Source organism: Artemia sp. Qi Xiang Cuo, chromosome 18 (assembly GCF_049724085.1).
Source record: "Artemia sp. Qi Xiang Cuo chromosome 18, ASM4972408v1, whole genome shotgun sequence".
Taxonomy (NCBI): Eukaryota; Metazoa; Arthropoda; class Branchiopoda; order Anostraca; family Artemiidae; genus Artemia; species Artemia sp. Qi Xiang Cuo.
This window is the reverse complement of record NC_142811.1, coordinates 36,925,669-36,951,615: the sequence shown is the minus strand read 5'-3', so window position 1 is coordinate 36,951,615 and position 25,947 is coordinate 36,925,669. Positions and strand designations below refer to the sequence as shown.

At 37.1% G+C, this 25,947-nt stretch overlaps 1 protein-coding gene across 2 annotated transcripts in view; it reads left to right on the top strand.

Annotated features, from left to right (window-relative positions):
• The window catches only part of LOC148941462 (ribonuclease H2 subunit B), a 143,021-nt gene extending 122,197 nt beyond the window's left edge, over positions 1-20,824 (top strand). The window contains exons 4-6 of one of the 2 annotated variants that reach the window (XM_089104069.1): positions 1,649-1,816; positions 11,405-11,574; positions 20,688-20,824. In XM_089104069.1, coding sequence (XP_088960195.1) covers positions 1,649-1,816; positions 11,405-11,574; positions 20,688-20,774 — 425 coding nt within the window. In that variant the 3' untranslated portion in view covers positions 20,775-20,824. Of the gene's footprint in view, positions 1-1,648; positions 1,817-11,368; positions 11,575-20,687 lie in introns of both variants that reach the window. The other variant, XM_089104068.1, reaches the window with a different exon arrangement.
• Positions 20,825-25,947: the final 5,123 nt, after the last annotated feature.

Below are 25,947 nucleotides of genomic sequence, written 5' to 3'. Positions count from 1 at the left end.
TCTCTGTAAGAGTTTCCGGACATTACTATCTTGTGCCTTAGCCAAAAAAAAAAAAAAAAAAAAAAAAAAAACAAAAAAAAAAAAAAAAAACTTATTAACAGTCAAATAGATGAATAGTAGTTTAAGTTCTAAGCCTTGTGGCTCACAAGGAAGAATTTTCCTCAGGGAGAAGAAAAGAAAGATGGCAGGGAAAGATATGAGGAAAAATAAAGATTTTTACAGCGAGTCGGCATACAATAATCTTAAATACAATAATCCATTGCCAAGTCGTTTTTTTTTGAAATGGCTACTCTTGGCCCAAGAACTCAAGGCTATAAGGAATAAAAAATGTCCCGTTTTAGGGCCTTATTTTCAGGGGGAACCATCTTCTTTTATTATTTCTTTCTGTGCATTTCAGTTTCATCTGCCAAGCATTTTCAAATAAGGGTTTTAAGCCAATTGAAAAAAAAGCGCTGATTTAGGGGATCTTTAACGTTCCGTAATGTGTTTTTTTGTTAATTAAGGTCTCTTTTGCCCACTAACCAAGTGTTGGTGTCAAGCCCCTTAGAAAAGTTATGTTTTGTCCCTTTTTGGGCCCCATTTTTGGGGATAATGGGTGAATAGCACTTTTTAATTTTTCTTATGTAGTGGGGTACCCTTGATTTAAGAATTAAATGTACCAAGGACACCAAAAATAGAATCTTTAAATTCGTAAAGTGGAAACTTACGCAACTATATACGTTTTAATAAATGGGAAAAAATCGGAAATTTAATTAGAAGGTCCATAATTTTGGTTTTTTGTTATTTTTTTTTTAAGAAGAGTTTTTAAAAATAACCCAGCCAATTTTAAAAATAAAGAATGTGTCTTAGAAATCAGCCGAAAATGCTGTGGTGGTGCATTGGGTTTGACCTAAGCTTAGTAATACGGGACCCAGATATCGAACCTGGTTGTAGCAACACACTGCAGGGCCAACGCAAGGACCTTAGTAGTCAAGAAGCGTCGTTAATCCGATACAACAACATACAAATCAGGTGCAGTTTGGGGGGGGGGTCTGGTTTGCCTCCAATCGCTTTTAGCTCTTAAAAAGGGCATTAGAACTTTCAATTTTGAATTGAATGAACCCTCTCCGAAGTTTCTACAGTACCCCTTCGACACGAAGAGGCTGGGAAAAAAAGATGATGTAAGGAGTGTTTTGTGCTTGTTCGCTGAATCTAACTTATTCTGGAGCGACGTTAAATGTCAAAGGGGTATCGGAATTTTTCTAACCTTATAAGGAATATAGTTGTATATTCATATAGAATTTGGATTAAATAATGGTAGCGAAGCATAAGGATTTCTGGCTCTAATATTACGATATAACACTTGATTTTTTTTTTTCTTTTTTTCTTTATTTTTGTGGATACACCCCCAAAGGAACTCTTAAGAATAATCCTCTTACCCCTTCCCCTTGCTTTCATTCAGGTACTGAAAATAGAGCTTTATTTTACACATTCATTTTCTATTTTTAAGAAATTATAATGTTTAAAATAGATGGCAGATCAGTAATCAATAGTGTTAAGTGCTTGCAAATACAATGAAGAAAAGGCTATATATTTTTAAATAGGAACTATATTTCCCTCCGTGGATGTTTTTCTTTCAGGATTTTTAAGTAACTTCATTTAATTGCAGGTGACAAGTCTTTAAAAGCTTTTAAATATAATGAAGAAAAGACGCTTGAATTTCTAAAGAAGAAAGCAAAGAAATTGGCTCAACATTTAAGAAAGGAGAACATAAATGTTTCACATGGAAGCAAGTCAAGCAATTACATGTCTAATCAAAATGGGACAGCCAGTGAAGGTATTTATTTATTTACGAGCAGTAAAGACTGTCAAACGATAGTCATAAAAAGAGACAAAAGGCTAGCGGATAATTCTTTTGTGAGGGTCGGGAAAAGTTTGCTCCGTCCCTTCTATAACTTCTTCTTGCCTTGACATCTTCCTCCTCTTTCCCCTTAGAAAAGTTTCTAAAGTGAAAAGTCCTCTTTCCCCTTAGGAAGTTTAAATTCAGTTACTCGGCTGTAAGGCAAAATACGGTACAAACACGGCCTCTCCCCTTTGTGCAAATTTGAATAAAAAAGGAAAAAATCATTCCAATTTGTTACTATTTACCGATGGAATAAAACGCTATGTCCAACTCGAACCCTTGACCCCGACTATGAGAGTCTGACGCTGTTTTCTAATCTAGCCTGGCTGGTCTGATGTAGCCTGGCTATGTTAGTTGTTTGTAGTTTGGTGCAGTGATACTCGAAACAAGTTACAGGTACTTGAGGCCAGCTTGGCGCCGGGAATTTTCGATGTTACTGTTGTCAGTTTTTTTTAAAGCAAGAAGCAATAATCCTGACGACATGAAATCCCGGGCCCCGTAATACCAAGCAGACATCCACTGCTTCCGCAGGGGTTAATGTACTAATAAAAAAGAGTGGGTTCCCTATAAACTGGTGTTTCATAGAATTAGGGACATGTATCAGTGTCAGGGACATTTAGCAAAATACTTTAAAACACAGCTTGTCAATGCAAAACATTTACACCTAGGTTGGATAATAATGATATGTCTTTGAACCTTCTATACACACAAAAATGTACCGAAAAGAATATGGAGCAATATAAATTAAAAAATGAGAAAGAAACATACATAATAAAAACACTTGTCGTCGCATACACTAACAATACACTAATAATGATTCGCAAACGATTAATACAACCAAATGGAAAATCTACGACTGATTCGGATTGCTGTCTGAAGCTACCTACTAATGTATCCATCTTACTACATATCTCAAAAACACTGCTAACATTAGGAGATATAACTGTTACGAGGTTAGGTAGGACGTTATTTACCTTAGATCCTCCTGTGCCGTCAGAGGCACCCAGGGCATCAAGAAGGAGCCGCCAATCTTCCCGCAGGTTTGCTGCTGCCAGTATGTCGTCCCATTGAGATTGGATTGGTGCGTGCAGGTTACGGAGATCTATCTGGTACGTTTGACGCAGGGCGTTTCTGGGTCTGCCTCTGGCGTGGACCCAAGGGCTTCCAATGGATCACTACATTTGGCAGTCGGAGATTGTCCATACGTAGTACTTGGATTAGGTATCTCCATCGGCGAACTTGTGATATATGTCACAAAAGGGTGGCCCGTCTTGTCGCGAATGGATTGGTTTGTTATTCTCTGCTGCCAACGATGTAGAATTCTTCTAAGACATATGTTTTCGAAAGCACGTGTTCTTCTCTCTTGTTCCTGGTTCGAGTGCCAGGTTTCGGCTGTATAAGCCAGCACTGGCATAACATTGCGATTGAAAAGTCGTAGCTTTAGCCGTAAAGAGAAGCTTTGGGACCGCCAAAGTTTCCGTAATCTATTGAAGGCCCCATCGTCTTGGCCAATTCTTGTGAGCACTTCTTTTGTGGTCGATCCGGTGCTTTCTATTGTGGTTTCCAAGTATATGAAATGGACGAATTGTTCTATATGTTGGTCTCCGCAAGTGATGCTTAGGGGTGAGTCTGTGGCAGCCATGAATTTTGTTTTCTCATTATTTATTTTCCGGCCGACCTGGCCACCTCTCTCCGTCAGTTTGTCAAGGAGTTCTTGGAGTCTTAGCTTGCATGATACCCGGACGGTGAGGTCGTCAGTAAAGTCTACATCGCTGAGGCGTATTTCGGGATTCAGCTGGATTCCGTCTGTTCTTGTACTTCGCAGTATATAATCAATGACGATTACGAAAAGTAGCAGTGACAAGACGCAACCTTGCTTAACTCCTGATAGAATGCGGAAGAAACGAGTTTGGCCATCTGGTGTCTTTACACAGCACTCGCTATCTACATAGGACGCAACTACTGAGTTAAACTCAGTAGAACTCACTGAAAAAGATCTCACTGAACTCACTGAAGAAGATAATTGAAACTATCTTTCAGGGATTCCGTAATGCAGTAGGATCTACCACAGACTTTGGCGGTCTACTGAGTCAAATGCTTTCTCAAAAACGATGAATATCATTTAGATTTTGGAGCACCACTCTCTGCTCTCTTCCGTCAGTAATCGTAGAGTAAATATCAGGTCTGCACTTGAACGGTTCCGTCTGAATTCATGCTGCTCGTCGCGAAGTTGTCTGTCGAGCTGCGAGCTAATTCTCTGCAGGAAAATGTGCGTCAGCAATTTGCTAGGTATTGAAAGCATACAGATTCCTCGCCAGGTGCCTGAGAGGGACGTATCGCCTTTCTTAAAGATCCTCACCAGGGTGCTGCGTTTCCAAACTGGAGGTATTTTGGTGGTCGCCCATATTACTGCGAAGAGTGCTGTCCAGTGCTGTCCAGGGCAGGTCAGAAGAGTCGCTTTTATCATATCCACGGATATCCTGTCTTCGCCAAGCGACTTCCCATTTTTCAGCTTCTTTGCTACTGCTATAATTTCAGTGAATGACGACGGATCCATGCTGATGTCTAAGGAAAACAGTGTTGTTGCTGGGATTTCTAGGGGATCGTCTGGTGGAGGTATATTCAGCAGCTTCTCGAAGTGGCTAGCCAACAATTCGTTTACGGCAGAGTGCTCGGTTATAAGGATACCCGAGGGATCTTTTAATGGTCCATTTTGAATAGAGTATTTCTTTCCAATAATCTCATTAGTGGTTGTATAGACGACTCTTGAGTCACCTCTCTTCGTTGCCTCTCCTGCCTGCGCTGCTTGCCACTTCAGCAGATTTCTCTGGACTTTTCTGGCACTCTTCTTTACCGCTTTATCCGTGGCTCTGTATTAATCGTTTCTGAGGATCTGTCGGTCACTGATTTGTCTTTAGATAAGTGACGCTTTTACTTTTTTCCTTGTCTCTATGAGTTACCATGTTTGATCTGATAGCCACTGGTCCTTATGGCTCTCGCGATACCCAATGGTGCCTTTCGTGGCATCGTTAAAGCACAACTTTATGCTTTCCCAATATTGATCGCTATCAGCATCATCTGGTAAAAACAAAGCTTCAAATCTATTCCGCATCTCTAGTTTAAAAACTTGCTTGAATTATCTCACCCTCAGTTTTTTCTATTCGAAGACTGGTTTTAAGGTAGTCTTTTTTGCGTTTCTATTTTTTTTTCAATTCGAGGCCGATTTTAGCTGCCATCAGATTATGATCTGAGCTAACTTCAGCTCCTCTATATCCCCTTATATCAAGTAGGCTTGATTTCCACTTCTTGCTCCAAAGACGATGGTCAATCTGATTCCGGGTGTGGCCATCGAGATATGTCCAAGAATATTTGTGTACATCCCGAAGAGAAAATAGGGTACCTCCAATTACAAGGTCGCTAAGGAGTTCAAATTCGATAAGTAGTTATCCGTTTTCGTTTCGCCATGCTCGTTGAGAAACTCTGGGGAAAAGGATCGGTCTTTCCCTACTTTCGGGTTAAAGTCTCCTAGAAAACAGGCTATGTCATGCCGTGGTATGTCGTTTCCTACGGAGTTGAGAGCTCTGTAAAATTCGTCTTTTGATTTGTCGGTGGCGTCACTGGTGGGTGCGTAGCATACTACTATTGACAGTTTCGCATGTACGCCGATGAAGCAGGCTTTCAGGATTCTAGTGATACCGATGTCCACTGTAGTAGAGCTTGGGAAGTCTTGTTTTGTCATCATTGGGTCTTCTCTGAATTCACGCTTTTGCTGCAATCCGCTGTGTATAATGGTCAATTCTCCCTCCAGTTTATTTGATCCAGATCTTAGCCATCGAACCTCCGACAGAGCCAGAAGGTCGAGGTGGTAATCTTGCAGCGCTCTCAGCGCTTGTTCAGTCTTGGAGGCTTGAGAAAATTGTGCGGACGTTCCAGAAACTAAATTGGAGGTGTTGTTTCGCATTCATAAATTTTGTCCTTGGGTATGCAGAGGTCGTCATCGAAAGGGGGTTCGATCTGAGGCTCGAACTTGATGTGTCAGGTGCAGTTAGATTTTCCCCCAAGGACAGGCCCTTTAGGTCCCGGGTGTAGGTTGCAAGTCCACAGCCCAACCCTCCTCATTTCACGGATTTGGGACCGTCATGCTCCCCCGACCTCTGCGAGGCAAGGTTCCTTACATCGCTGACTTAACACAGACCCTAACCACATGGGAAGGTAGGAACACAGAGAAAATACTTACAGAATTTGAAAAAAGACAGACTGAATTTGTTGATGTTCAGACGTGATAAAAAAATCCATAATTGTACCAGAAAAAATGCATGGAGGGGGAGGAGAGGGCAAAAAACGAGTTATAAAGCCGACCAAGCGTTTTCTTGTCAAATTGACCTTTAACTCTAGAGAGAAGTCCATAGGCCTCTCTCAATGCAATAATTTCTAGTCACCGTGTTGTTCGAATCCAGGTCCCAAATGCAAACCCGAGGTACTCGAATGCTAAGGCAGGAATTGTGGCAGAACCAACCCGAATTTTTGAATTTGGTTTTAGCAAAAGTGACTGACAGCCCGTTGTCAAATGACCCTGGATAGAGGCTATTCAAAGTAGTCTGCAGGGATTGCAAATCGTCAGACAGGAGGAGAATGTCATCTCCGTACCACAGGTGACTCATGTCAATGGATGCTTCGATAAGGAAATGCGGTATTCTGCGGGTTGCACAGCGGATGGCGTTGTTAAATATTACAGGGCTTAAAACTGAGCATAGCTCTACTCTGCGACGTACAGAATTTTGGCTGCTACAAAGATTTTCATCGCGGACGCGTATAGAATAATTTTGATACCATTGGCTCAAAGAGACACAAATGAATGGTTTGGGTAAGTATGAAGTTCGCCTAATCCCAGGCGAAAAATAGATATAGGCTACTGTTATAGGCTATCACCTGAAGCCTAAAATTTAACAATGCCGCAGGATACCAAAATTACCGCTGATAAGCAACATGATTTACCAGATCAGAATGGCTACTTCGACCCTTAAGTCTGACGCCAAGTGGTGTGCGCGAAGATGTTAAGCATGGACGGGTGATCCAGCAGCTTAATGTACCAGTAAAAATTCAAAAAAACTATTTAAAAGAAAAAACGCTTGAAGACGAAACGCTAAGGCGAAAGTATATAATATAAGAAACGAAAACCGCTCTTCGGGCTATTACCCTCCCCTTTCCTCACCATCATCCTTAATTTCACAATTTCTGCAGTTAATTCATGTGAGCAAAAACAAATTTAATATCCAATACAAAAAAGAAAATAAAATCAACAACATAAATATAGAAAATAAAAATCAATCTTTCAAAACAAATAAAGATAAAAGAAAAATTTAGCCGGATGATCAACCTGATTGAATGTAAGTAAGAGACTAATTATGCTTGGAGTTGGCCTATAACATAGATTTCAATGTTGAAACGAATGAATTCTTTGTTGTTCTTCTTTTTCTAACTATCGACGTCCATATTGCCGAAAAATTCAATTTGGTACTCATCCATGATCTTCGTTATATCGTGCATTAGTCCAGATATGACGGAAATTGCTGCTGAATTCTGAAAATGTTTATCTCCTTTATTAGCAAGAGTGAACCAAACGTTCTTTGCCTCGTTATCGTGGTTGTTATTGCTGATTGGAAGAATTGCCTGTCCATCTTTCAAGGTTGTATTGCCATGCTTAGCGTAAAAAGCTCATATAAAATAATAGTCAATCTTTGTAGTGACCATTCTAGTGAATTCATCTACATGCTCCACTTAATTACCGATACTTTCAATAGTCATGTTATTGAAATAAAAGGATTTTCAGATACATTCTTCAAACGACTCCTCAGCTTTTAATAATAGTCGTGAAAATATGATGTAGTGGTCACACTATAATGAAGGAATCCCTGCTTCTGATTCCCACTATAATGATCCCACTTTATAGGCCTGTAATGAAAGAAAGGTCAAGATAGCTACGTCGCGTTTGAAGGATGAACTATTAGCAAATACGGCCATATGGGACCAAATGAAAGTAAGGCTCGTCCCTGAATGAGACGGGAAGAGGTTATAAGAAAAATTTTTATGGGAATTTGACCTTCATGGGGGGGGGGCTGGGGTAAAGAGTGAAGTTTTGAAAAGGTTGGAGTGGTGAAGGAGAGTGCAGGCTGCTTGGTGCTGCAGTGGGTTGTTGTTAGCTGTGGTAGTATCGCTGTGGTGTTAAATCGTTTGGCTCATCATGTAAATTTAATGTAGAAAGCTAATAGAAATTTGAATTATAGTAGTACAATTAGAAAAATTTAATTAAAGTGTATAATAGAAAGTCATACTATAGAAGGAGGATTTAGTTAATGTAAAACTAGAAGGAAAAGTCGGGCGCTGGAATTTCTTCTTATTGAAAAAACCGTCAGTAATAATTTTTTCACGGACCAAGTAACTGGTTTTACAGTCTGGGAGGTTAGTGTTTCTGAACTTAATGGTAAGTTCATAAAAAACTGGAAACTGCGGTTCAGAATCAGCCCATCAGTAAGCATTCTCCCTCAAAGAGCGAAGACTGTTAGGTAAATGTAGTCAAGAGATTGACACAGCTATATTGGCCTCACGTGAATTTGAACTACGACGAGTTGTTCGTAGTAGGCTAATTTTAGTAGTGTTAGTTCCTGCAAAAATTCAGAGTTTTCGAGAGGTAATAAGTCTATAGCAAAAAATACATCTTTGAAATTATGTAACTTGTTGTTCTATTTATAGTTGAACTAAGGAAAATAAAAGGACAGTGCATTGTAAGATGACCTTCCGAATAAAAAGAATAATTTTTAAAATATTTTTAAATTTAATAGAAAAAGGCGAAAATTTTGCAAAAGTGGATGTTGACATTTAACTAGTCCTGCTACAAAGAGAGCATCCCCACGAAAAGGCAGTAAACTGCTTAACCTTTTAATTTTCACTGAAATGTTTGATTTTATATTCTAACTTTATTGTCTTTTTCTTGAAAACGATTGTCCATTGTCTTCTTCCCTGCTAAAGTAAGATTTTGTACAGTAGGCTACTGTTGAAAAGCATATTGTCCTAGTAGAGGGCATCGATTTATCGGAGACCTGAGGCTCAGGCACGTACCTAGGAATTCTTTTAGGGGGCTCAATAATGAAAAGAAACAATTTTATTGGATGATTTGAATAAGAAGTGCCTAGAAATTCAAGAAAATTTAGGGTTTTGCGGGAGGGGGTAGACTCTTAGGCTCCTACCCCCTTACATACGTCTCTGCTTGGGCTGATAAAACGCCATGTCCAAGCTAAAGCATAGTCATAATTGTTAAAACATAGCCAAGAATGATGAATAGTGTGTGATTTTCCTAGATTCTATTGTCTCGCTTGATTTACTATAGAAGAAATCTGAGTGACAAGAAGTTGGTTTGAAAGGCTTGTATTAACACTGATTTGTCACTAGCTACTGCATACCAATACTATGGCTTGTATCTTTTTCTAGATATATAGAAAACTGTAGTTTTTAGAATTGACCTTTTTTAATTAAAAAATAAGAGACTTTAATTACAATTTTTAAATTAAAGTTGTATTTAGTCTGTACTTTGGTCTGTATTTAGTCCGAAACATTGTTCAACTGAACAGATTACTGGCGCTGTAGTCGTGCATAATTTTGATTTACCGACAATTGTGACTATAATGAGACTTGGGTATTACTCGGCCAACCCGTATACGCCTTATAATTAAAGATTTTTTTTTGTTTTTAGCTGCTACTTCTCTAAAATTTTGGATTAACACACTTTGAAGTCTCTTTGTATATAGACTATGAAATGTTTATAATAAAACAAATATAGCAGGTTCATTTTTAATTTATAGCAGGTTATTTTTCTTTATCAACCCTCATTGGGACTAGTTATACCCATGGTAGGAATAGCGCTAAGGATCTTTTTACCGGTCATATCCATTTAGAATATGTCTGATTCAAGATGGAATGGACTGATGTCTCTATTTATCTAAGAAAATATCATTGTGGCGTAGATGTAACACAAATGACGTATGGTCAAAAACAGCAGAATCACCTTTTGAACACCAGAATCACCGTTGCGAATATTAGGTGAGATATGTATATCTGTAAGGTCACTAATGTATAAGGCTCAGATGCTTCATTTATCTTACGTAAAAATTTCACCCTTTCCTTCGACGCTAGCTAGCGAAACTGAGCATCAAAAGTTCCGACTTTCTTACTAGTGACTTTAAGATATGTCTAATATATTAAGTATTTGTTACTCTTTTTGACATACATCTATGTTTTGTCAGGATATTTAGGAATAATCCAAAGAATAAGATAGACTAAAGGCTTTTCTAATACATAAAAACCTAATATTCAGAAAAAATGGAGATGCGCCTTTATAGGATATGCACCTGGGTATAGTAACAAGTAGTTGCAGTCGCAAGTACTTGAAGTCGCAGTCGTGAATCGTTACAGTCGCATTTGCAAGCAGTCGCAATCGCAAGTAGCCATAGGCACAAGTAGTGGAAGTCTAAACTAGTTTCAGTCACAACAGTAGTAGCAGTAATGGTAGTAGGAGTAGTCGGTGTTACAGTCGCAAGTAGTTGCAGTCACAGTCGTAAGTAGTCGCAGTCGGGAGTAAACGCTGTTGCAAGTAAGTCAGAGTCGCATTAGCAAGCAGTACCAGTTGCAAGTAGTCACAGTCGAAGGTAGTTGCAGTTGCAAGTAGTCTTAGTCTTAAGCAGTCGTAGTAGTAGTAGTAGTAGTGGCAGTAGTATTAGTAGTAGTAGTGGCAGTAGCTGTAGTAGCTTAGCAGCAGTAGTAGTAGTAGTAGTAATCGTAGTTGTAGTAGAGGTAGTAGTAGTAGTAGTAGTAATGGCAGTGGTAGTAGTAGTGGTAGTAGTGGAAGTAATAGTAGTAGTTGTAGTAGCAGCGGTAGTAGTAGCTCTGGAAGTTTTTAATTAATACCCTTAGTCATCCCTAAGATATTGCAGATGCGCTCTTTTTGATAGTAAGCTTGGCTAATTTGGATTCACTTTCAGGACATTTTCTTAGCGAATATTGGAGAAACGGTCACAATCTGGATCCAAACTATCCAAACAAAAAGTTTTTTCTCCGCTGCTGTGACAAAACTGTCTCCCTATTTAAATTAGTGCTTTTTTATATTAGCTGTGTTTATTGTGATTACTTGGTGTAGGAATCAATTGAAGACCCCTCAAAGAAAAGTTTAGCGAACTATTGATGAAGCTAGTAGAAGAAGAAAAAACGGTTGCGTGCATCTTAGACAAAGAAATGGACTGGAGCGCGAATAAAATCAGGAATTGGAATGATATTAAGTTTAATTCTTTTGACAATTGCTCGCATTTTGTTTGAATATTGTTTACTAAAATGGCGTGTTTACATTGTAGGAATGTGGAAACGATTAGCATGTAATATTCTAATGTATGCTTTCAGTCAATAAAATAAGTAAGGTATACACTTGAGTTGTTTTTTCAGAAGCTCATCTTAGATACGCTCTTGGCATCATTTCAGAATACATTATACCAGAGCTATCTGAGAAGCTCCATTCGACTCTAGGAGTAACTCCTGATGAGCCATCGCTTCGGGAAGAAGTAAATGGTGACTCCGAGCCAAATTCAAAAAGGATTAAAGTTGAGCCCACTGAAGATTATTCATCTACATTGACGAATTCCAATGGCAAGGTATGTTTCGAACGCTTTTGTACAACTTCATCTATTTAGTGGATCAAATCTTCAAAAATATATTATTTAAAGGTAAAATCTTCAAAGAAAATCCGAAATGCCTTTACAGTTACGGCATTCGTCTAGCTATGGCTACAAGAAAGGAAAATCTGTGATCATTAAATGTAAGGTAACGAGTATCTAACCTACTTGTTTTATAATGACGAACCTGAATATTACAGCGTTAAAGATATTGATCAAAATAGACCACTTTATACAATTAGAAGATAGATATGGACTGGGATTCAGTTTTTTAAGTACGTTCTCAGTGAAAGGTGATACATGTAGCCTATGTAATGACACATAAATATATGAAATATTCGTGGTCTCCTTATTCATTCTTTTTCGTACAGACAAAGAAATTTCTTACAAAGGAATTTTAGATTGTGTCACAAAATTTAAGTAAATTAAGCTTTTTTTAATTTTTATGGCACACATAATGTATTCTAGACTGATTTAATCGTGGCTGTACTGGTAGCCAAAACTAACGAAACGTTTTTTGAAAGAGGTTGTCTAATAAAAAGAATTATCGTGTTAATTCGAATCACAACTGGTAGCTATACTCTAGTTTACACGTAACCCTAAAAAGAAGCTACGAAAACAAATTTCATAGAATTTTGAAACTTGTGCAAAAATATTATAGTTGAATTTAGACTAAGCAAAAAAAATATCTTTCAAGGAAGTTCAGACTAAGAATACTAATAACAGGTTAATAATTGTTTTTGAAAGGGAGAAACGTTTAGAAATAAAATAAGATTTGAGTATCTTGAATGTTTTTAAGTGTTGCTTCTATACAAACGAAAATGAAAGCATAAAGCTCTTGAACGAGGTGTATGGAAAACCAAAGGAAGGAAACTTAAGTTCATATCTGAGAAAACTAGATAACGACCAACGCCATCTAGATTTGCTCATAAGAGTCCTAGAGACGATTATGAAGACCTTAACTATAAGAGTTGCTTGCATTTATTTATTTTTTATATTTTGCATTACATTGGACTGAAGATGAAAGAACTAGTTTTTAAGACTAACTTATTGTCTCTCAGTCTATTTCTATTTCAAAATTGCTATGAGTTTTCAAAAGTAAAATTAGAAAATCAGCGAAGTTGTGATGGGAAAAAATCGGTTAAAAAAATGTATGAAGCTTTCGATTGCAGATTAGTACCATTTGATTCTGCTTGGCATGAAAATCCGAAACTGAAAACTTGCGTTTACCTTGGGACATAGTTGAAACTAATTTTCATGACAGAATTTACTATTTTGAAGAAAAGCGTTGCAAAAATACAAAGTACTTTTTTAGCTGCATTGTCAAAAGGCAAAAAGGACTTTTCAAAAGAGAATAACCAATATGCTAGAGGTGGCAACACCGCTTATTGTGCAAAAATGACCAAACAATTGGTTTTGTTACATTCTTATAATGGAAGCGGAAACAAATTTGAAGCGCCTGTCTAGTCAAAGAAGGCTATATAAAAATATATTTAGAACAAGATTTGTAACCAAAGACTTAATATTTTCTTGACACCAAATGTCGATATAGTACATGAAAATATTCATGACTATTTAGTTTTCTGGTTGGTGACATGAGTGTTTTTATTTTAAATGTATAAAATCTCCTAAATATTGAAAAATCTAGGTAGGGGGGGGGGGGGTTATTTGTCACTTTTTCCAATTTTCCTTGTGAAAATACCGAAAAGGGTATTTTTTTAATTGCAAATACCCCAAAAAATATATATATATATCGAAACCTAGAGGGAAGAGGGCAAAAAGTATAGGGAGATGCACATGCCCCCCTCCTCTACCAATTGATATCACTGCTTATGGTTGAGGAAAAGAGATGAAAACGATATATGGAAAAGATCAGGCTTACCACCAAATCACTATAACTGTTGCCCTACAATTTTTGTAACAGTACTCGCAGCAAGGATCCTATTATTAAAGCCCCAAAGATAGTAAAAATGAAATATAATTGCTGGAATTGGTTAAGTGAAAACGTGCCCAATCATATGTGTATCTTTAAAAATTAGGAAAATCGGGAATTCAATTTTTAATGAAAATACCTCCATATGCAGCTTTGCAATTTTTGGTGGTAATGGGTGCCAAATTAAAGAGAAATTGAAACGGGGATGAAGAATTTGTAAAAATATAGTGAAAAACAAATGTAAAAATTAGGAAAATCAAAGGTAAAAATTTTAAAAACATAGGTAAAAATTAAGCAAAAAACAATTGAGCAAAAAACAAAGCAACTTAAGAAGGTATATCTTTCTGTTGAAGGTTTAGTTGTCTTTGGAAATCAACAGATACACTACTACTATAGGAATACTGTACTAGGAATAAATGAGAATAAAGAGGTCATGTTAGGTAACGAGAAGACTGACGGAGATTTCGAATTGAAACTTTTTGGGAAGATTTCGGAGAACCCAGTTTTCTTCTATGGAAAATAAAGGGAAAATTCGAATAATTCTGGTGATAGTTAAAGCACTGGTATCAGTAACATGATCAAATTAAAGTTGTTCCGTAAATTACCTCCGGCATTTCTGGCGGTTGAAAGAAAATTGACTTCTCCCTGAAAATTAGCGTTTCTGAGTCCTATGTACGAGAACAACATTGCCGCGGTCAAGGTAGGAAATAGGTTAAAAGCTGGCTTCGTATTGAATCCGGAGTTGCAGGTTGCCTTTTATCCCCAATTATATGGATCATTTTGATGTTCTCTTAAGGAACACGGCAAAGGCTATGGCAGAGAATGGAATCAAATGAGAAAGTTAAACTCTCCTAGACTTGGATTATGCACATGAGCCAAGTGTCCTAGATGAACATTTTAGCAAAATGAATGAGCTTTTGGAGGTTTTGGGAGTTCAGGGTACAAGGATAAGCTTGAAAATTAATGTTAAGAAGACTAAGTCGTTAAGACTGGGAATAAGTGAAGGTGAAAATTAAGAACAAAATAGTAAAAGTTTATAAGTGTTGACTTTTTTCTTTTTTTTACAAAATTTTGATTAAAAAAAAAATAAAAACTACGATTTTCGTCAGGTCAGGGGTCAGGTATGGTTCTGAAGCTTAGGCGCTTTGAAGGGTCGAGAAAGACATCCTAGATGTTTTCTAGAGGATTAGTCTAATGCGGGGCTCCCACGGCGTCAATAAAGTTAATAAAGTTTGTCATGAAAGTACGAACCATAAAGTTTGTCCCGCTCACACAAGGATTTCATCTCTTTGACTTAACAGCAGTTTTTCATAGAAAGTAATTGAAATACTCAGACATGGAGCTGAGAAAACCATCTTTCTAAGCATTTTTTCCTTTTAGTAGGAAATGAAAATATTTTTTGCTTCTTTTACCAGCCTAAATATTTAAACAAGTATACACGATTAAATTTGTAGATATAAATTTGTATGTTGTTTATTTGAAAGTTTCCACACATCTTCTGCTATTGGTTGAACTTTACGGACTTTCTCGAATAAGTTAAATAAAGTTTAACTTCTTTCCGACTGCAATAAAGTCAACAAAGTTATGCGAGGAAAACGGTTTATTAACTTTGTGGACAGCTTTATTAACTTTATTGACGCCGTGGGAGCCACGCTTAAGAATTGTTTTAGGTACTAGTGTAAATGACAGCATATCAAACGATGCGCTGAAGGAAAATTGTAGTTTGATCCCACTTCCTATGGCTCTTATGAAAGAATGGATTAATGGCTGGATCATGATTTACGGGTCATGGATGATGGCTGGCTAGAACTCGTGTTTCTTTGCTGTCTATCTGGGACCAAATAGAAAGTAGGACGGTATCGAATGGGGTAAGAAGAGGTCAAAAGTGAGCATTTCATGGACGTACATACTTCATGTGAAGCTTTGAACGATTGGGACAGGGGAGTAGCAGGGTAGCTTTGTTGGCTTTAACTGACTTGGGGCTGCAACGAGATTTTAGTAGTAATATTAGTATAACACTATACTAATATACAGTAATATGCTAATTCACAAAATATGCAGTAACGTACTAATATAGAGTTCATACAGGAATTTACTTGATTTATCTTGTTATTCTATTCAGCTGAATTATTTCGCACCATAATCATGTGCAATATGAACCAATTGACTGCTTTGTAATCCTTATTTGACTTGACCTAGAGGATATTCCTTACTCAGAGTACGGTTAGGAGGAAAATGGGTTTTACATCTCTTCTATATCTAAGATTAAAACCCCAGATATGCCTCAGAGAATTTAATACATAAAATCCCCTTTGATTTTATCATATACAAAATCCTGCTTGATTTTAGCCTACATGATGATTTCATATACGATTTTACCATGTATAAATGATTTTATATATGATATCAAACTTGATTTATATATGGTATTTAAAGCCAAGTCTGTGTTCCTGATTGTATCTACACTTTCTTCCTTGCAATGAGAAATAAGCTAAACTAATCAAGTTAGAGCCATGAACAATTTTACAGAATAATATTTTTTTTATTGTTCGAAAATGGGCATATGCTTGACGAATCCCAAAAATAAAACCTTAAAGAAAAAACAAAAATTTGACCTAATGACGACAATTAGCCAATGCACTGTTGTCTAATTTTGTTCTAGGTCATGCGAAACTCCAAAAAGTATATACAATTGAATTAGGTGTAATTTGATCCATTTGGCAGTAGACACTTGAAAAGTATTGCTTTTATCAAACCTTTAAAATGACTGGCCAGATTTTCCATCACAATTCTTAAACGCTATGGCACGGCAGTAGAACACCATTTCCATTGATTAATACTTTATATTTTAAAGGGAAACGCAAGCTTTTCATAACGATCGCTTTGGAACCTCTTGGCCTTTTAAGAAAAAGCACATCAGTGCATCAAAAGTCAGATTATATGTATACGCATTAAAAGTCTTTAAAGAACCTTTTTATTGCAAACAGAAACTATTTGAAAAATAACTTAAAATATTATGTCTTTGTTATTGCTGAAATTATAGTCCGTATTATTTGCACTATATTGTACAGAAATATTTCGTTAGAATAGCTACCTTTCTGATCAATCGTCCTATTTCTCTCTATTCACCCTTGGTTCTTTCTTTCCGCTATTTTTTCCGTTTTTCCACCAGATAACTGAGACCAAAAACATAAATTAAGGGAAAAATAGTAAACTGTTTATAAATGTTGACATTATTTTCTTTTTTTCACAAAGTTTTAATTTTGGTACTTATGTGTTATATAATACACACTCGAGAACTTGTATCGTAAACATGAGACAACGCCTGGTTTTCACGGTGTTTATACCAGACAATTAGCTTCAGCTCGGTAGGAAACTACATTAAGCTATACTTTTATTGAATATTTAATTGGTATTTTGGTTAGGTTAGGTTACGTTAGGTTAGTTTAGGTTATGTATTTAATATAATGCGGTCTTGGCGGCCCCCCTTCGATAATTCTTTGTTGTAGTTTTCATAATTTTTTTACTGGAGTATTGTATTTTCATCATATTTTGTTTTATTTCATTAGCATTCGCCAAACTTCACTTCTCGGGTGTGTATTATATAACACATAAGTACCTTAATTTTTTTTTTTTTTTAATAAAAATTATGCTATGCTATTGTAAAGCTAGGGCTGAAATCGCTTTAAGGCAAAATTTGACCAAATCAGCCTGAAAAGCAAAAGTAATGTGTAACAGTCAATTTGTAATTTTATTTAAAACTGGATTTTAGCGGATTTACTTCACAAAATATGACAAAAATCTGTCATTTTTTTTTTTTTTTTAGGGACTTTTTTTAAATTGAACAAAGATTAGACTGATTTGTGATGTCACTTCTGTGATTTACATTGTTCTCCAGGGCAGTGTTTGGTCTCTGGTTGAGCAAAAGTGTTCTCAAATTTCAGTAATCTGGCTGATCAAAAGGACAAAAAAAGGAGAGTCAAGAACCCAGTAATGAATCCAATTAACAGTGTTGCCGCTGCTCTGAGATTAAAAACTCATGCGACAAATGTTCGTGAAATCTCAAGGCTAAAGAAGAGTAACTATAAATGCGAGCATACTCTGTCACATTGTCGTTTTTCCTTAAAACTATTCATCTCTTTGACCAGTTTTCAAAAGTTTTTACATCTAATAATAATTATATTCTTTTTCGTAATTCTGATTAAAACTTTATATTCTGAATCTAAACATCAATTTCGCCTAAAAATTACAGAAAGTAGTTCAACTGGTTCTAGGCAAATACAACCCCCCCCCCCGGAAAATACCCCCCCCCAAAAAAAAAACTACTAGTTGAACTGGTGGCTGGCGTTTACCCCCCCCCCCCTATGGAAAATAAGGGTTTCCAAATTTGAGAATTTTGTTTGAGTTTTTTTTTCTGTAGGGGGAAGGAATTGTGGTATTTGTGTGTTATATACCATTCACTCAAGTTTACGTTGTGTAAAACTCTAGAACACGCCGTTTTTTTGTTAGTTTCTTTGTTACTTTAGAAATAAATTTGGGTTATAGATTTGCACATTAGGGGGGGGGGGGGTAAGGATATCGGGTCTGCATGCAAAATGTGTTTGGTGCAATTGTTCTGTATATTAGATAGATAGACAAATAAGTGTATTTTAAAGCCAAATATAAGGCCATGAGCACAGTAAAATAATATAAATGAAAGGCATAAATAACATAAACTTTGATCAGCGGTCAAACAGTTCGTGGTAATGAACTGTAAGTAAGGAGCGACCCGGCTCAATAGTAGCCGAAACTCTAAAAAACAAAATTTTTATACAAGTAGATACATCAAAAGAATAAAATTGCCTTATTTTCGAAAAAAGGGGGAAACACCCCCTAAAAGTGAGAGAATCTTAATGAAAATCAAAACGTAAGATTGAGCGCAATAGAAAATCCTACTGTAGATGTTTCAAGCTCCTATCTGCAAAAATGTGGAATTTTGTATTTTTGCCAGAAGAAAGCTCATGGATGCGTTTTTTTTTTTTTTTTTTTTTTTTTTTTTTTTTGCTCCAACCAAATCATATAGAAAAATTTTTTGTGGAAAACTTGTTAGGGGTCACTCAGTCACAAATTAGAACTTATTATTTTTCCTTATTATGGGTCAAAACGTATTGGCAGGCAGCCAACAATGAGGCAATTTTTCCATTGTTTTTCCCTATTCTGTTTTTTTCCTTTGGTTTCCTTATACTTACTATATAGTCCCAAATTTCCAGGTGGGGGCCATGGCCCCCCTGCCTCCCCCCTCTCCTTGCCGGTGCCCGTGGCCTCGTTAAGCCAAAAATGAGTAGAAATAAATTCAAATAATTTGCTAAGCGTAAAACTACCATAAAGCAGCATAAATAAATGAATTGAACCCAAAAAGAACAGAAATTACAATAAATAGCCTATTCAAACTCAAAATAGCAACAATTAGCATGAATATGGCTGACCACCCCTACACCTCTTCAAGACCAAAAAGTAATTTGCAATTTACTGAAGACAGTATGCATTTTAAGTGTTTTCACTTTTTTGACTTAGGGATCAGAATATGTATATCCAACTGACAATACACAGTTATTATTTTTTTTTTTTTTTTAAGTAAAGTGCAAATAATTTTCTGGTCATACTCCTTTGACTTTTTGCTCGTTTTGATCTATTGTAATTTCTGTTAGTTTTGGGTTTCATTTATTGGTTAATGGTGATTTGTGGTAGCTTTACTCTTGGAAGACAAGAAAAACAAACTCGTAGAATCTAACAACTCTTTCGTCCGTAAAAACTTAAATAGTTTAGAATGTGTTGGTTCCCAAAGTCGACTATCCTTTCAAAGGATAGCCACACTTTCTTAAAATTTTTAGTGCAAAAAGATTTAGCTTAATTTTGATGATTATTCGCCTAATTTTTTTTTCTTCTTCAATTGTTTTTTTTTTTTTAATTTAGCACACGCTACTGCCAAAAATTGCAGCAGTTCATATGGAAGTCTTTACAAAACAAATGGATTTCTGTTTTTTTTTTCTAAATTTTTAAGACACTTCTGGTGTGTAAATTCCTCTTTTTCCTGTTCCTTAGCACTTTTCAACGAAACTAAAAAAAAAACTCAAATAAATGTTTCAAATTTAGAAACCTTATTTCCACAGGGGGGAGAGGGTATTTTCCAACTAGGGGATATTTTCCGCGGGGGTTACTTTCCGTGGGGAGAGGGGCATTTTCCGGGGGTTTAAAAAACCCCAACCCCATTCACTATATTCATTTATGTTATTTTACTGTGTTCATGGCCGTATATCTTGGCTTTAAAATACACTTATTTATCTATCTATCTAATATGCAGAATAATTGTACCAAACACATTTTGCATGTAGACCCGGTATGCTTACTCCCCCCCCCTAATGTGAAAATCTATAGCGCAAATTTATTTCTAAAATAACGAAGAAACTAACAAAAAAAAACGGTGTGTTCTCGAATTTTCCACAGCGTAAACTTGAGTGAGTGGCGCATAATACACAAGTACCAAAATTCCTTCCCCCTACGTAAATTAAAAAAATAACACTAAAATAAAATTCTCAAATTTGGAAAGCCTTATTTTTCCCCGGGGGGGGGGGGGTAAACACCGGCCACCAGTTCAACTAGTAGTGTAAAAAACCGGTGTTAAAAAACAACGAGATATCACTGTAGGAAAGTGAGTGGATGTAGAGACCCTGCCTTTGAACTAATGACGTCTTATATATTTAGCATCTCATGTTAGTCTCCAATGTTGGATAGTAAGTGCCATTAAAAGGAAAAGAAATAAGGCTCGACTTCATAGTCAAAACCGGCGTGAGCAGTGCTGATCTTTGTTTCGTGACTCTTCAGAAAGGAAGTGCGATGGAGGCTTGAAGCCAGCCATCCCCTGCTTTTGTGCATTCTTCTTGTTTACCTTCCTCCAGGCGCCCATTTAGAGCTCGGTTGACTCTGACTTAGCTTAGCCTATAGAGTCACAGCACTGATTCCTGTCACAAACCAAATAATCGATGACCCAGGCCCTGAAGGACATTGAATTACAAGTTCAATATACTAGCCACTCGGCTACAACCTTGCATACCGTTATTTTCTTATTGCGGTTAAGATGAGGCCACAAACTTTCTAATACATAATTCTTGTTTATTTTCAGGTGAGGATACCAACAGCGAAAGAAAAGTCCTTAGCTACAGCTGCCAAGGGATCAAAATCAATAACTTCTTTTTTCAAGAAGAAATAATTGCAAGATTTTATTTTTGATAAAATTCGCAATAAACTTGTTATTACTTACTATTATTTTAGAATAACAGAAGCGTACGTTTTGATGCATGTGACGGAAGGTTTAACTAACTAGAAACAAGACTAGTCTGAGAGGTTATGAAAAAGGGCTGGAAGCCTCAGGGTAGGGAGTGATGCATGGGCGTACGTAGCTTCTTCTCTAGGGGGGGGGGCAGTCGATTCTGTGGTGAAGTTTATCAACTGCTTTTTCAACCATCTACCTTTTTTTCAACTGCTTTTTCAACCATATGTAGTGTAAATTTGAAGTTCTAGGGGGGCAGCTGCCCCCCCCCCATTGCCCGCCTTCCGTACGTCCATGGAGGGATGAGATTATAAAAATCACCTAAACTCTCTGGGGATGTCTTTTTGAGATGGTAAAATCATAAGTTTAGAATAGGGTGGGGTGAATACAGTGGCGTAATTTCCTCAAAATTCTGGGGGGTGGGGACATTAATGGAGCCATTTTTCCTAAATTAAGTGAAAATGACAGTGAAAAAGCATTTCGGGTGCTACTTACAATTTCTGATCATTATGGCTCATTTTACAAGGTGAAATAAACAAATAAATACTGAAAAAGGAGTCCTATAGTACCATAAAGGTAAAGATAAACAAAATCCGTGATTTCTCATCATCTGTGATGGAGCCGTGAAGCCTATAATAAAAAAAAAAATAAATAAAAAAAAAAACGTTTCTGACCCGTTTCTGTAGATGCTTGAATTTCGCAGCCTCATCTTAGTTTTGACAAGATTTTTGAAGAAACTAAATTTCAGCTGGGGCGGGGACAAACTAGGGTCTTGGGGGGGGGACAAAATGAGGTCTGAGAGGGGCAGTTTCCCCCTGCCCCATAATAAACTACGCCCCTAGTTGAGTATTTTTGTTTTCAGTGTTCTAGTGGCTCTACTTAAATGCTACAAAACATTTGTGATTTGCCACCTTTGTTTCGTAGGCAGGAATTTCGGTCAATATCTACCAAATCATATTATTGAGTTAGGACTAAAGTGAATACACCATTCGATGCCTTTTTTTATGCTAATTACGAATATAATAAGCATTTCTATAGGAAATGAATTTTAGCCCCCTCCCCTATATATGCCAATTCAGGGTTAGGTTAGGTATATCCTATATAGGGGGGGGGGGGGGGCTGAAATGCTTATTATATTCGTAATCAGCATAAAAAAAGGCAACGAATGGTGTATTCACATTATTTTAAACTCAAAAATATGATTTTGTATATATTGACCGGAATTTCTATATTTGGAATGAACCCTGAATGGCAATTTCGGATGTGTTGTATTTATCACTTGAAGACTGAATTAGTGGAAGTGGAAACTGCTTTCTGCTGAATCAAAATGGAAGAATAAGCTCTATCAACTATTTATACCAAAGAGAGATCAAATAATTTGTTAGAGTAAGGTTCAATGGTGTAATTGTTAGTATTTTGGACCCTGAACCCATATATCTGAGTTCAAATCACGGTGTAACCTTTTTAACTTACAGCCGGAAATTACAATGTAAGTTTCTGTCCTCATTCCTTTTTTTTCAAGATTAATTAAAAAAACTTTTTCCACAAAGTAAGTTTTTCAAAGAAAATTAAAGAACTCCATTAAACAAAAAATGAGCAAAAATAAAATAAATAATCTACCAAGCTCGAAACTAGCACAAATCAGCATCGATAAATAAATGAAACCCAAAACGAACAGAAATTAAAATAAATAAGCGAGTCAAACTCAAAACGAGCAGAAATTAACATAAGTTGGCCTCAAAACCCCTCTGCCTTCCCAAGGCCAGAACAAAATTTGCACTTTACTGAAAAAAAATACAAATGAATGTGCATTGCCAGTTTGATATACATATACTGATATTTAGTAATTAAAATGTTAATATTATTTGAATTATTATACTTATAAAACTAAAAACATTTTATTATTAAAGCGAAATTTTTGTTATGGTTTTGGGAAGGCATAGGGGTTTTGCGCCCAACTTATGTTAATTTCTGCTCGTTTTGAGTTTGACTCGGTTATTTATTTTAATTTGTGTTCGTTTTGGGTTTCATTTATTTATCGATGCTGATTTGTGGTAGTTTCGAGCATGGTAGATGATTTTAGTCTTGCTCATTTTTTGTTTAATGGAGCTTTTTAATTTTCTTCGAAAAACTTTTTTTTGTGGAAAAAGTGTTTTTCTTTAATTTCTGTTATTTTTATACTGACATGGTCTTTTCAGGGAAACATTAAATAAAACTTAAAATATTTTTGTTTTTAAGAATTTATAGTTTGGCCTGCTATTTGTGTGCTGGAGAAAAATTTTCAGTAATTTTTAACAACATACACCATTGTAAAAAATCTGGACACAAATAGTACTGTTTAACTTAGTGTCATGCCTCCTCTAGTTGACCTGAAATGGAAAACTTGATGCCATTCGCAAAAAAATATGTTTACTTTCTTTGATAGCTTTGATACACTTACACTATTTTGATTTGGTTAAATTTTAAGAGCAGAAGTAGCCTCGAAAGTTTGAACATAATACCCTCAGTCGTTCTTGTGATATAGTTGATACGCCTTATTGGTAATTATCATTACCACAGCGAACTTTCATCTAATCTTAAGGCGAAATTTAGTTTTTAAACATAATGGCCGAATGTGAGGATGTGAGTAGAAGGGGGATTAGTTGCCCTCCAACCACTTTTAACTATTAAAAAAGGCATTAGCCCATTCTGTTTTCACTTGAATGAGCCCCTTCCGAAGTTCCAACGACAACTCCTTCGATACGAAATGTCATGGTCTAAACAACAACAACAAATATTACTAATCTCTTTCGACTATTAAAAAGGGCACTAGCCCTTTGGATTTCAAATCGAATGAGCCCTTCTCTGAAGTTTCTACGACAACTTCTATAAAAACTTTATATGCCCCCAGGGCATAACTTAAAACCCTTGCCCTGAGGGCTGTGGCGGAGTATCCCCCTCAAGAACATATTTTCTATCTGTAAATCAACTACGTTGAACAAAATGAGTAGCTCAAAATTTTTATTGGATGTTTTGGGGGGAATGATGGGCGTGGGGGGGGGCTAGTTGCCCTCCAATCACTTTCGACTATTAAAATGGGCACTAGCCCGTTGAATTTCCAATCGAATGAGCTTTTTTTGAAGCTTCTACGACAACGCCTTCTATAAAAACATTATATGCCCCCTGGATATAACTTAAAACCCTTGCCCTGAGGGTTGTGGGGGAGTGTCCTCATCAAAAACATATTTCCTATCTGGAAATCAACCACGCTGAACAAAATGGCTATCTCAAAATTTTGATTGGATGTGTTTGGGTGAATGATGGACGTGGGGGGGGGGGAGGCTAGTTGCCCTCCAATCACTTTCAACTTTTAAAAAGGGCACTAGCCCTTTGAATTTCCTATCAAATGAGCCCCTTTTGAAGTTTCTATGACAACGCCTTCTATAAAAACCTTATATACCCCAGGATATAACTTAAAACTCTTGCCCTGAGGGTTGTTGGGGAGTATCCTCCTCAAAAATGTATTTTCTATCTGGAAATCAACTACGCTGAACAAAATGCCTATCTAAAAATTTTACTTGGAAGTGTTTGGGAGAATGATGGGAGGGGGAGGGGCTAGTTCCCCTCCAGTCACTTTCGACTGTTAAGAATGGAACTAGCCCTTTGAATTTCCAATCGAATGAGCCTGTTTTGAAGTTTCTACGACAACGCCTTCTATAAAAACCTTATAGGCTATGCCCCCAGGCCATATGTTAAAACCCTTGCCCTAACGGTTTTGGGGGAGTGTCCTGCTCAAAAACCTATTTTCTATCTTGAAATAAACTATGCTGAGCAAAATGACGGTCTCCAAATTTTGATTGGATGTGTTGGGGGGAATGATGGGCGTGGGGGGGGGGGGGGCCCTAGTTGCCTTCCAATCACTTTCGACTATTAAAAATGACACTAGCCACTCCAATTTCCAATCGAGTGAGCCCTTTTCGAAGTTTATACGACGACTCCTTCGATACGAAGTGCCCGGGTATGGGGAAAAAAACAACACATTGTGCCCACATCGTTCTTAACTTAGGCAGTGGTAGCGCGCTGCCTATGAAAAAGTGGGCGTGAGAGGAGGGTTAGTTGCCCTCCAATCACTTTCGACTATTAAAACGGGCACTAGCCGTTTGAATTTCCAATCGAATGAGCCTTTTTTGAAGTTTCTACGACAACGCCTTCTATAAAAAACCATATACGTCCCCAGGGCATAGCTTAAAACCATTTCCCCGGGGGTTTTTCGGGAGTATCCTCCTCCAAAAGATATTTTGTATTAGGAAATCAACTGCTTTGAACAAAATGGCTATCTCACAATTTGGATGGGAGGTATTTGGAGGAAGGCGGGGCGTGGGGGGGGAGGCTAGTTCCCCTCAAGTCACTTTCGACTATTAAAAAGGGCACTATCCCTTTGAATTTCCAATCGAATGAGCCTTTCTTGAAGTTTCTACGACAATGCCTTCTATGAAAAACCTTATATGCCCCCAGGGCATAAGTTAAAACCCTTGCCCTGAGGGTTGTAGGGGAGTGCCCTCCTCAAAAACATATTTTCTAACTAGAAATCAACTACTCTGAACAAAATGGCTATATCAAACTTTTGATTTGATGTGTTTGGGGGAATGATGGGCACGGGGGGGGGCTAGTTGCCCTCCAATCACTTTCGACTATTAAAACGGGCACTAGCCGTTTGAATTTCCAATCGAATGAGCCCGTTTTAAAGTTTCTACGACAACGCCTTCTTTAAAAACCTTAAATGCCCCCAGGGCATAACTTAAAACACTTGCCCTAAGGGTAGTAGGGGAGTGTCCTCCTCAAAAAGATACTTTTTATCTGGAAATCAACTACGCTGAACAAAATGACTATCTCAACATTTTGATTGGATGTGTTTGGGGGACTGATGGGGGGGAGGGTTAGTTACCCTCCCATCACTTCCAACCATTTAAAAGGGCACCGGCTTTTTGATTTTCCAATCGAATAAGGCTTTTATGAAGTTTCTACGACAACGCCTTCTTTAAAAACCTTATATACCCCCAGAGCAGAAATTAAAACCCTTGCCCTGAGGGTTGCGAGGGAGTGTCGTCCTCAAAAAGATATTTTCCATCTGGTA